The sequence below is a fragment of the Galeopterus variegatus genome, unplaced genomic scaffold, assembly GCF_000696425.1.
Source record: "Galeopterus variegatus unplaced genomic scaffold, G_variegatus-3.0.2 Scaffold753, whole genome shotgun sequence".
Taxonomy (NCBI): Eukaryota; Metazoa; Chordata; class Mammalia; order Dermoptera; family Cynocephalidae; genus Galeopterus; species Galeopterus variegatus.
The window spans coordinates 409,102-421,536 of NW_007726864.1; the positions used below are offsets into that span (position 1 = coordinate 409,102).

A 12,435-nucleotide genomic window follows, 5' to 3' on the forward strand; every position below is an offset into this window, starting at 1 on the left:
GCATTTCTTTTTTAACCTTAATGTTTAATATCGTTCACTTTATGACCCACTACTGTCTTCATTAGGGGGTAAAATTTTGTCTGGTTGAACTGTTGTCCTGAAGAATGTCTTTTGTAGCTATTGAAAGGTGGTTCCTTCATGTTCCTTTGCCATCTGGGAATAATTGAAGGAGAGGTTCTATGTCAGTAATTGGCTTAGTGCAAGCCTCCAGTTCTGTTTAAATTCTGTATCAATTTTGTTTAGAGCAAATGTTACTGAACCAAATGGAATTTGTTTGCCTGCATGCAAGGGAAAGCCAAATACTAAAGCACTGGTCTTTGCAGCAGAGAAAAAGGTTTATTTGCAGGGTGGCCAAACAAGAAGATGGGAGAAATATATCTCAAATTTGCCTTGTTAGCAGTGAGTAAAAAAGGGATATTTATGTTATAAGGCTGTGCTCTAACCAACTGAGCTAACTGGCCAGCCCTAAAGAGACATTTATGGGGACATGGTTGGGGTGGTGTGAAGTATGGGGGTTTGTGATTGGTTAAAGGGTTTGGGGAAGTTCTTTAGCAATCTGTATAGGTGCAAGCTGTCTGCATACCTCTGCACATTGAGAAAATGGCAGCATTAGCAGGATCTGGAGGTGGTGTTTTTGGCCCTCTGACATCAAGAGGCCACCCATTGGACCTTCACACAGGTTCAGTAGAGAGGTCTGTGGGCCCAACCAGTTTAGCCTGGTTTGTGTTGGGCCAAGCTAACTCCAACAGCCCTGCAAAACACCTTAGGCACACAACTTGTGACTTTTGCACCAGAGGTGTTATCTTAAAGGGCAGACAGAAAGAAACAAAATGAGAGGTTTAGGAAAATTTACTGAAAGAACAAGCAATTTAAACACAATAAATTTTAACTAGAAAGCCACTGGTTACAAAAGTCAAAAAGAGATTACTTTTGGTTAGAATAAAAATGATAAACTTTAGGATGTGTAGATGAAATTAAGGGGTTTATGTATGATAGAATAATTCAGAGATTTTTGTTGGTGAAATTGAAGGCATTAATTTACATTTATTCATTTACTTGTGTTTATAATGTTTATAAGCAAGGCTTTAAATTATAAATGTTCCAATCCGCTCAGATTAATCTTGTTAGGAGGTAAGCAATAACCTTGTAAGATACTTTCCTTGGCTTGTATTACTATCATCAATCATGTACAGCTACTGTAACTATAATGTCATTATATTTGGTTCTGAGCCTTCAGCAGACTTGAAGAGTATGATGACATTCAGTGAAGAGCTAGGTAGCCCCGTAATGATGGTGTCCACTTTAATTGACTTTTGGCATATCACTGAGTTCTATTTGAAATCTAAAAGTGGTATAATTAGTGTTGATTTTGTAAGCTAAATAATGGTTTGGTCAATTATAGCTAATGCTATTAGTATTTTCAGGATAATGGCAGTGAAAAGCCATTGTGTTCCCATTCTGCCTTGGGTGATGTATTTGTGGGTAGCTTTCTTTTCATTGACTAGAGCGAAATCATGTTTCTCAAATAGAGAGAGGGGATATGTGTATGTGATGGAGAATCAGGCCTCTCTTAGGAAGGCAGATGTGAGGAATTCCAAAGCTTTTGGAACTTTTCTCTTGGGCTTTAGGTCCTCTTTAGAGATTGTCTTAGTGCAACATCAGCAAAACAGGAGGGCCCAGCAATGCAAGTAATTGACCATGATGGCCAGGACTACAAATTATAGATGAAAAAATCCAGGAATGGACTGATGATCCATTCACATTAGGAGCCTATACAGAGGAAGACTTTCAGGCACTTGAAAGTAAAAAAGCCTGATTAGGTCATAAGAGGTCAGAGTTCCAGAAAAAGGTAATACTGTTACTTCCCAAAGGGGAACACTGTTCTTCATTTACTCATTTGTGAGCAAAATAAAAATAAGAAAAATGAAGACTTAATACTGCCTGCAGTGATTGATCAAAGACTCAACTGGGAAGTGTAACATAAATGTCATCTGGTCCTATCTTCCTCCCTTGTGATCTAATGTCAGCTGACATTTTTTGCCAATGCACACATGGAGACTTCTAAGGGAAGAGAAAGCAGATTTTTTAAAAAATTAATTAATTAATTAATTAATTAATTTTTTTGAATCATAATTGATTATACATATTTTTGAGATTCAATGTTGACATATGTTGATCAAATCAATATTACTAGTATGTATATTGTTACAAATTGTACTTATTCTTTATACCCCTTGTCCAATCTCTCCCTATCTGCCCTCCCTCTCCGCTCCCACCGCTGATAACCCTAGATTTCTTCTCTCCCTCTGAAATAGTAATGGTCACTCTGTTGATTTGTTGCCTAGATGATCTGTCCAACGCTGAGAGATGTGTTCAGGTCCCCCAATATTATCATAGAGCAGATGCTTCTTCTGTCACTCTGGAATGAGCTTGTGGAGAGAGACATCCTCTTCTTTTCTTTGTTTTCTGCTGGTGACTCTCCTTGTGTCAATGCACTCCAGTGGCTGGTGGACCATCTGCATGGTGGTTGTGACATCTAGCCACTCTTGCGGCAGCCGTGGTTACTGTGGTGGCTGTGATGGGCCACCCACATGGAGGTGATGCTTTTGTCACGCTTCTTGGCACTGGCCTTGTGCCTGGTTGTAGGTGGGGGGTACAGTCTCTGGCTCCAAGGCCTGGGCCCCCGGGTGGGGCCCTGAGGCGCTGGCAGTGTGAGTGGTTGTGGGCGAGGCCCCGAGGCACTGGTGGTGTGCCTGGGCCAGAACTAATTTTTTGTCCTTTGCTTACTTCTAAAATGGGGGAACTTCCTGAGGGAACTAGTACTTGAGCTGTGTGGTTTGAGCTAAGTTGCTGCTTTTCTGCTGTTTCCCTAGGGAAGGCTTTTTGTGCAGCTCAGGGTTTAATGGTTGACCTTATAGGTATTTCTGGCTCTCCAGAGACCCGGTGCACCTGGGTTGTGTTGAAACTCTGATCTGGGCCTGAGTTTTTTCATCAAACTGCACCCCATGCAATTCTGCATTCCTGACCAGTCTCCTCTCGGTGGTCCTGTGCTGACTGGGGGCAAATCGGCTGTCCTTGCTGTGTCCCAGTGTTCTCCTCGTGGGCCTGTCTCCCCCACCACCTGTGCTCCAAACACTTCCCATGGCATGGGCCCTACACCAGTCCCTTGGGATGACTCAGTGGCCTCTGCATGGCTCCCCTTTTTCAGCTGTTCTGGCCAACGCACAGATGGAAACTTCTAAGGGAAGAGAAAGCAAATTTGAAACACACCAAAATTAGAGCTGTGAAGTTCCTTATTTTGGCAGGAATCAGAGAAGATAACAGAGTACTTTGGAAAGCTATTTAGACCAATTGATTTTGAATAGAGCTATACAAGGACATGAAGAAGTTATTAACAAACCAGTAGCTCCATGTTGTGAGCTTTAGGACCTAACCAATCAATATTGATTGATACATGTTTTGGGCATAGAAATGTGAGGAACATTATGACAATATTGAGGTACTGTAGACAAAGTACCTGCTCTTGAGAAATTTATAGTCTAAGTGGAGAGGCAGAATATGAAAGTAATCTTAGGGGCTCATACTGAAACATAGAGAAACTGCTTGGAGGCAATAGGGACACTCCACATTTTAGAACAGAAGGAGGAGGCCTTTTCAAATCATCGTGAATATTGCAAAAGGCAACATTGTTGAGTAGAGGCTTCTAAGAACTAGGAAGTCATGTCAAAGGAGATGGGAAAGGGGAAGGAATAGGTAGAGAAGCAGATGGGTATTAGAGAGAAAAAGAAGGTTGTTTTAGAGCAGTGGTTCTCAAAGTGTTTACTGACCCTTGGGGGTCCCTGAGAACCTTTCAGGGTGTCTCTGGGGCCAAAACTATTTTCATAATAATACTAAGATGTTATCTGCCTTTTAAAAATTGTGGATAAAAACACATAACAGGAAATTTACCATCTTAACCATTTTTAAGTGTACAGTTCAATAGCGTTAACTATATTTACATTGTTGTGAAACAGATCTCCAGGACTTTTTCATCTTGCAAATCTGAAACTCTGTACCCATTAAACAACAACTTCCCTTTTTTCCTTCTTCCCATCCAGCCACTGGTAACCAACATTCTACTTTCTTTCTTTTTTTGTGTCTGTGTGTGTGAATGGTACATGTATCAAATCCTGGACCTTGGTGTTATCAACACCATGCTCTAACCAACTGAACTAACCAGCCGGCTTTCTACTTTCTGTTTTTATAAATCTGACTACTTTAGATACCTCATATAAGTGGAATCATACAGTATTTATCTTTATGACTGGCTTATTTCACTTAGCATAATGTCTTCAAGGTTCATTCATGTTGTGGCATGTGACAGGATTTCCTTCTTTTTTAAAGCTTCATAATATTTCATTGTATGCATGTATCACATTTTGCTTATCCACTCATCCATTGATGGACACTTGGGCTGCTTTCACCTCTTGACTGTTGTGATGCTATTTGCCTTTGTCACTGAGTTGATGTTCGCCCACTTGGGAGAGCATGGTGCTGACATTTGCTCTGATGGTGCAAAAGCAGTGGTGTGTAAAACTCCTGGTATCTTAGCACAAATCAAGATAGAGTTACCAAACTGTACTAGTAGTTACTGTTTTCTTTATTGCCACACAATTGCAATGGGGAAAAAATCCAGTTCCACATAAGAATATCTTTTTAATATTCTGTGTGATAAAATGGAAAGTAAACTTTAAGCACTTCTGCTGCAAACTGAAGTTGTGTGAGGGAAAAGCATCTGGGCAGTTGTTTGAGTTATGAACTAAACCTAGCTGTTTTTTTTTTTATCATGGAACACTATTTTTACTTGAGAGAAGGACTGCAGAAAAACTATGGCTTTCAGACTTTGGTATTTCATAGACATTTTCTTGAAAATGAGTGGAGTAAATCTGTTACTTCAAGGAAAACATCTGTCAGTATTTATTGCCAATGATAAAATTTGAACTTCCAAGTGAAAATTAGAATTTTAGAAAACTGTATCTGCCATTGTGAATTTTATAGCTTCCTAATACTTAAAATACCTTTTTTTAGTAAGATTGGTAATAATATTAATGAATTTTTTTTTTTTTTTGGTATTGTAGAATGAAATGTGTCAGCAACATTAGGAAGATTTACATAACTCAGTGAGCCAATATTTTCTAATATATAATTTTACAAAATCATGCCTGGTAAAAGCCATTCAAAGTGCAAGATAAAACAATGGATTTTAATGTAACAGAAAATGAAAAGTTCTTTGGTAGGGTTTTATATTCTAGTTGCAACTAATCTTTAGGAAATTCCACTTGTTGAGTTTTTTTTGGCAGCTGGCAGGTACAGGAATTGAACCCTGGACCCTGGTGTTCTTAGCACCATGCTCTAACCAACTAAGCTAACTGGCCAGCTCCCACATCAAGTTTAGTGTAGTAACAAAGAAGAATATCCACAATGGTCTGAAAGGGCTATTAAAATATTCCTCCTTTTCCATTGATATGTCTGTGTGAGGCTGGCTTTTCACACAAATACTTTAAACAAAACAACATATCAGATTGAATATAGAAACAATATGAGAATCTAGCTGTCTTCTATTAATTTGGACACTAAAGATATTTGCAAAACTATAAAACAATGCCACTCTTCTATTTTTTTGTTTTAGAAAAGTTATTTTTATAAAAATATATTATGTTAATATGTAATGAATGTGTTTTATCTAAATGAGTTAATAAATATTAAATTGTTTTTCTATTTTATTTTCTAATATAGTAAATATAGGTAGATATATACCATGTACACAGAAGCTCTTTGAGGGATTATAAAGGGATCCCGAGGCCCAAAAGTTTGAGAAGCAATGCACTAGAGAAAAGTTATTCATTAGACAAAAGGGAGTGGGATCCAGAATCTTGTCAGGGACAAGTAGAGAGGGTAGTTTTCAGAGAAAGAAAGCAGAGAAAATTCTGTGAAACATGTGTAGTAGAAAGATTGCTATGATGGGAAATGAGAAGTCACTTTGGATTGGGGGTAGATTATCTTGCCTATGTCTTTTTTTTCTTTTTTTTTTTAAATCGTGCGTATTTTTTAATCTGTGGACTCTCACAAGGTCAGTATTTGCGAGAATTCTGTAACTTGAGCCCAGACTTCTACCCAGCTTTCCTGTGATAGAAGTGAACTGTTGAATTGATTGGTGGAGTCTGAGCCCAGTTCAGCCCAGTAATTTGGTTAGAAAAGGAAGGTACGTGGTGAAACTGCATCTTGAGGACTGTAAACTTTCTGTTCTGTAACAGATTTTTGCCACCTGCTTCATTTCCCTCAACTCACTACCGTTTCACATCCAGAAAAGAAAGTTGTACCTTACCCTACTATGCAATAATTTACAGCATTCTTGAAGCTCAAATGCATGTTCTTCTTTTTTTTTAACAGATGACTGGTAAGGGGATCTTAACCCTTGACTTGACTTGGTGTTATCAGCACCACACTCTCCCAAGTGAGTCACTGGCTGGCCCTTTCTTCTCTTTTTTAAAGAAATGCATTTTGCGTTCTAGAATAGGAAAGGTACTCAGCTCAATTATTTATTTATTTGTTTGTTTGTTTATTTTGGTGGCTGGCCAGTATGGAGATCCAAACCCATGACCTTGGTGTTACTAGTACTACGCACTCCCAAGACAGTTAACTGGCCAGCCCTACTCTTTCAGTTGAGAACTGTTTCTTTGTGCTCTTCTTTTCATCAGGTTTGTTTTTCTGTCGAAAGTAAAGAACTCTGTGGTCTGTATAGTAATGTGAAATCACAAATAAATACTGGCTAGCTTGTTCTGAGGGGTGCGACACATGGCAAATCTACATTTTGGTCAGATGTAGATTTACTGTGAAACTAATGATACCTGCACCTCAAAGCCCCTCACTTTTATGGGCCCCTTTTGTTTTTGTAATGTTGAATCTTTTAAAAAGTTTTTTAAAAATTTATTTACTTTTTTTTTCATTTTTTTGTCTTTTCTTTTTTAATGTGCATGTATTTTTTCTTTCTTTCTTTCTCTCTCTCTCTCTCTCTTTCTTTCTTTTTCTTCATCATCGTCGGCATCGTCAGCATCTTCTTCTTTGTCTTTTTCCTTTTTTTTTTTTTTTTTTAAAAAGGCCCCCAAATTGTATGAGAGTACTTAAAAAAGTTCATGGAGGGCCGGCCTGTGGCTCACTTGGGAGAGTGTGGTGCTGATAACACCAAGGCCGTGGGTTCAGATCCCTATATAGGGATGGCCGGTTAGCTCACTGGCTGAGCATGGTGCTGACAACACCAAGTCAAGGGTTCAGATCCCCTTACTGGTCATCTTAAAAAAAAAAAAAAGTTTGTGGAAAGATTCATACTATCATTTAATTCTACTTTTTCATGAACTTTTTGAAGTACTCTGGTATTAGCTTCATGCTTCACAAAACCTGGTTCTGAGGGGTGCTATGTAAGGGCCTTGGGGGTCTAAGAGCTCTAAAAACAGTGTTGGATGAGTGGGGCAGATAGAAGGAAGGGGATTTAACTATTATAATACTTGAAAAAATTCACAGCTTCACTCTCAGGGGATTTACTTAAACAATTATTAGTTCAATCTATAGTAACATTTATTTAAATTTAAAAGAATTTAGAAGACAAAAATTTAATCTGTTTACCATGCACTGTGTCCTCTGGGCACCAATAGAGTTCTCCTTTCTAAAAACTAAAACCCATTCTCACTGAACTCTTCTTCAAGTGAACCTTTGAAGAGAATTCAGACCCTCAGCTTCTGAGAGAACTTAATATTAATTAAAGCTTCAGCACTAAGAAGCATTTTACCAACTCTGAGCCTTCTTTTCTTTCTGGACTTTTCAGCCCTTATTCTGTTCTCAACATCCAACAAGGGCAGCACAGCTCTGCCACCTACTTGACATATATTATCTCTCTTAGGGCAGATGCTCTTAACTCCTTATTTTACAGATGAGGAAACAGTCTGAGAAGTTAAGTAACTTGCTGAAGGTCACACAGCATAGAAAGTGATAAAGCTGAGACTCAAACCTCGGTGTGTTTGGTGCTGACTCCTTTACTGGTTTCATCTTACTGCTGTCAGCCAGATATCTTGGAATGAGTATTTAAAAAAATCCTGACACAAAACACTAATGTCCTAAAGCCAAGAAGTATTCTTTAAAAAAAAAAAAATACAATATTTTATTTTTTAAACTGGGTAGTGGGTACACCAGCATTAGTTTTATTATTATTCTTTATACTCTATGCATATTTTATGAATATTCTTTTTGTGTTTATGAAATATTTTAAAAGATTGTAGAAAAAGTAATGAATGCTTTTATGAAGTACATTTTTTATAAATGCAATTCCACCAATTTAAGTACAAAGCAAAAACTAAAACAATAAGGCCATCACTTCTTGTTTTTTTGGCTAAGATTAAGTGTAAAAAATGAAAAGCCCAATCAAAAATATAACCACCCAGAAACATATATTAAGTGATAAATCATTCTGCAGTATTCTGTATGTATCTATACAGAAAGTATAGAGAAGAAATGATTAGGATTGCCTCAGTTACTTAGTGTGCATAATGAACCACCCCCAAACTTAGTGGAACAACAAAAAGCCAATTAGTTATTCAGGCCTACAAGCTCTTTAATATTTGGTACAAGATTTGCTGCCCCATCCAGTTTCAACTGCCCCCAAACATGGGGGGTCCTTAGTTACCTAATTTCAGTGATAACTGGCACACAACCTAGCTGTTGTCTCATACACACCAGGAAATGTGGTCAATATTGTTTCATTCCTTTGTTAGGACATGTAGTCCCATGTGTGCTTGACACATGTAGCACTTAATGAAGACTCATAAACAAATGAAGTAAGTGGTGGTGCCTTTCAGGGCCTAGGCTGCATGACACTAATTTTTCTTTTTGCCTGGTTTAGGTATTTGGCTCGAGTAGGGGAGCTTGAAGCTACTGATACCGAAGACCCAAATCTGAGCTATGGACTTGTTGTGGACTGTGGCAGCAGTGGCTCCCGGATTTTTGTTTATTTCTGGCCAAGACATAATGGGAACCCCCATGACTTGCTGGACATCAAACAGATGAGAGATCGCAACAGCCAGCCAGTGGTTAAAAAAATCAAGCCAGGTATTAATCAGGATATATTTTGTTGTCGATCTCTTATCTGTTGCAGGCATGAGAGAGGAGAAGAGAGAAGGGGAAGACAGCAAGCTACTCTTTTCCTCTTGAGAGTCTGGGTAATTGGAGGGACATCTCATTTATTGTCACCCCCCTCTTCTCAAGTAAATAAATGTTTAGAACCTTAAGCAGAACATTATAGGGTATCGGTTTTCTTAGTCCGTGTGATCTGCTTTTTAAAGAACGTATTTTATTTTACTTAAGGAATCTCTGCAATGGCAGACACTCCAGAACATGCCAGTGATTACCTTCGTCCTCTGCTGAGCTTTGCTGCTGCTCATGTGCCTGTGAAGAAGCACAAGGAGACCCCCCTTTACATCTTGTGTACAGCAGGCATGAGGCTTCTCCCTGAGAGGTGAGATGCAGGGTCCAAGCACTGGTGGCATTTTAAGAGTTGAAAGGATGATTTTGTACATCGTCCTCTATAGTTCCCTGGTTTGGAGGTGGGATGTGGGTATACCACACAGAATTCACGGTGCTCAGAAATAGAACAAAGCCACCCCTGTACCCAGTTATTGCACAATCAGTAGTTGACACCTTCAGGTCATTTGCTTCTTTGGGATCAATATCTATCTGAGATGGCCATAGTGATTCTTAGTTTAGGTTGAGAATTGGGAGCAGTGGTGATGGTGATAAATTTGGATCATGAGACACCTAGAGGGAGACCATAATTACAGAAGGGTCACCTGAAGAACTGAATACCTCAGGGATAGTGGGAGGGCTCTGGCAGGAACATTGCCTTCTCTGCAATTTTGCTTATGTCCCTGGTGATAGTTGGTGAGTTCCTCACTCTTCCTGCTACTTCAAAGCTCACGTTCCATTGCTTTAGACCAATTTTTTTCGCCCTCAGCCAGTTAAATCTTTTCCACTTGACCTTGGCTGTCCATCCTGGCATCTTGCCACCTGATCCCTCTTCCTACATTAGAAGAGGAGGAGAAGGAAGACACCTCCATCCCTTCACACTCGTGGGCATAGAGTGGGAGACACCTCCCTGAACTTATTTTTTTCTTAATAATTTTATTTTATTGTGGTAAGAACATTTGACATGTGATCCACGCTCTTAACAAATTTTTAAGTGTGTAATACATTATTGTTCACTATTTGTACAATATCGTATAGCAGATCTCTAGAGCTTATTCATCTCTAGAGCTTATTCTGTTAACAGAAACATTATGCCCATTTATTTCCCTTGGCATGATATCTTTCAAGATTCATCCATGTTGTTGCATTTTGCAGAATTTCTTTCTCTTTTAAGGCTGAATAGCATCCCATTGTGTATATATACCATGTTTTATTTCCCCATTCATCTATCAAGGACAGTTAGGTGTTTCTATATCTTGGCTGTTGTGAATACTGCTGCAGTGAACATGGGAGTGCTGGTATCTCTTTGAGATCCTGATTTCAATTCTTTTGGATAAATACCCAGAAGTAGATTGCTGGATCATATGGTAGTTCTATTTTTAATTTTTTTCTTTTTTTTTTTTTTTGGTGTCTGGCTTGTGTGGGGATCTTCACCCTTGACTAGTGTTATAACACCACACTCTTACCATCCAAGCTAACCAGCTAGCCTGTTTTTAATTTTTTGAGGAACCTCCATACTGTTTTCCGTAGCTGCCAAAAGTATGCAAGGTTCCAGTTTCTTCACAGTCTCACCAACACTGATTGTCTTTTGTTTTTTTGATAGTAGCCATTCTGACAGGTATGAGGTGATATCTCGCTGTGGTTTTGATTTACATTTTCCTGATGACTGGTAATGTTGGGCATTTTTACCTATTGGTCATTTGTATGTCTTCTTTTTTTAAAAGATGACTGGAAAGAGGATCTTAACCCTTGACTTGGTGTTGTCTATTCAATGTCTATTTAATTTCTTAGCCCATTTTAAAATTGGGTTATTAGTGTTTTTGCTATTGAGTTGTAGGAGTTTCTTATATGTCTTGAAGATTAACCCCTTATCAGATACATGGTTTGCAAATATTTTCTCCCATTCTGTAGCTTGCCTTTTCATTCTGTTGTTTGCTTTGCTGTGCCAGAAGATTTTAGGTTGATGTAGTCCCAATTGTTTATATTTGTGTTTGTTGCCTGTGCTTTTGATGTCCTATCCATGAAATCACTGCAAACTTTAACTTTAGAATCCATCTTCCTGTAATGTTCATAGTCTCATAGGTATCAAGTATTTCTTATTAGCTTAAATATTTTCCCTTGGTAAATAGCAGTTTCTTTTTCCACAAAGTTTGGCTTTCTTTCCTTAAAACAATAACAACAAAAACCTCAGCCATACACATAGGACCCCATGCTGCTTATGTTAGCATGCCAGACAATATAACATATGCCAATGTCTCTTTCAGCAGATTTCTCTCCTCCTGTTAGACACAGTTACTGGATTACTGTCTGATTTACTGTAGAGAAGCAGATTATTTTACTTGGTGACTTGTCAATGTAAGAGGCCTTCTAGCTCCTTATTTCCCCATACATCTTTGTCTTTTTTAAAAACTTGTTTTGATTTTACTTATTTTTATTTTATTTTTTGCAGCTGGCTGGTATGGGGATCTGAACCCATAATCTTGGAGTAATAAGGCTAAGCTCTAACCAACTGAGCTAACTGGCCAGCCCTTGATTTTACTTATTTTTAAGACCAAACTTTAAATAGTATAGATGCAAACTTCTTTTTTTTTTGGAACCAATGTTTCTTTATTTTTATTTTTATTTTTATTTTTTTTATTTTGTCAATATACAATGTAGTTAGTTATTGTGTCCCATCACCAAAACCTCCCTCCCTCCTCCCTCTCCCCCCTCCCACCCAGATGTGTCCCCTCCTTGTTCTCGTTGTAAGAGCTTCAAAAAAAAAAAAAAAGTTGAGGTTGTTAAATCTTCCTCCCCCCCCCCCGTTTTTTTTTTGTTGTTGTTGTTGCTGTTTGTTTGTTTTTGTGTGAGTGTGTGTGAGAGTGTGTGTGTGTGTGTCCCATGCTCCTGGATTGGAAGAATGAATATAGTGAAAATGACTATACTACCCAAAGTTATCTACAAATTTAATGCAATCCCCATCAAAATTCCTATGACTTTTCTCTCAGAAATGGAAAGAACTATACAGTCATTTATCTGGAATAACAAAAGACCATGAATAGCCAAAGCAACGCTGAGCAAAAAAATAAAGCTGGAGGTATTACTCTACCTGACTTTAAACTATACTACAAAGCTATAATAACCAAAACAGCATGGTACTGGTATAAAAACAGAGACTCTGATCAATGG

The 12,435-nt window shown here is 38.3% G+C and overlaps 1 protein-coding gene across 2 annotated transcripts in view; it reads left to right on the plus strand.

Annotated features, from left to right (window-relative positions):
* The window catches only part of ENTPD7 (ectonucleoside triphosphate diphosphohydrolase 7), a 43,822-nt gene that overhangs the window by 8,234 nt on the left and 23,153 nt on the right, over nucleotides 1-12,435 (plus strand). For both annotated transcript variants that reach the window (XM_008572118.1, XM_008572117.1), the window contains exons 4-5: nucleotides 8,930-9,135; nucleotides 9,391-9,541. In XM_008572118.1, the coding sequence (XP_008570340.1) occupies nucleotides 8,930-9,135; nucleotides 9,391-9,541 (357 nt within the window). The remainder of the gene's footprint in view (nucleotides 1-8,929; nucleotides 9,136-9,390; nucleotides 9,542-12,435) is intronic.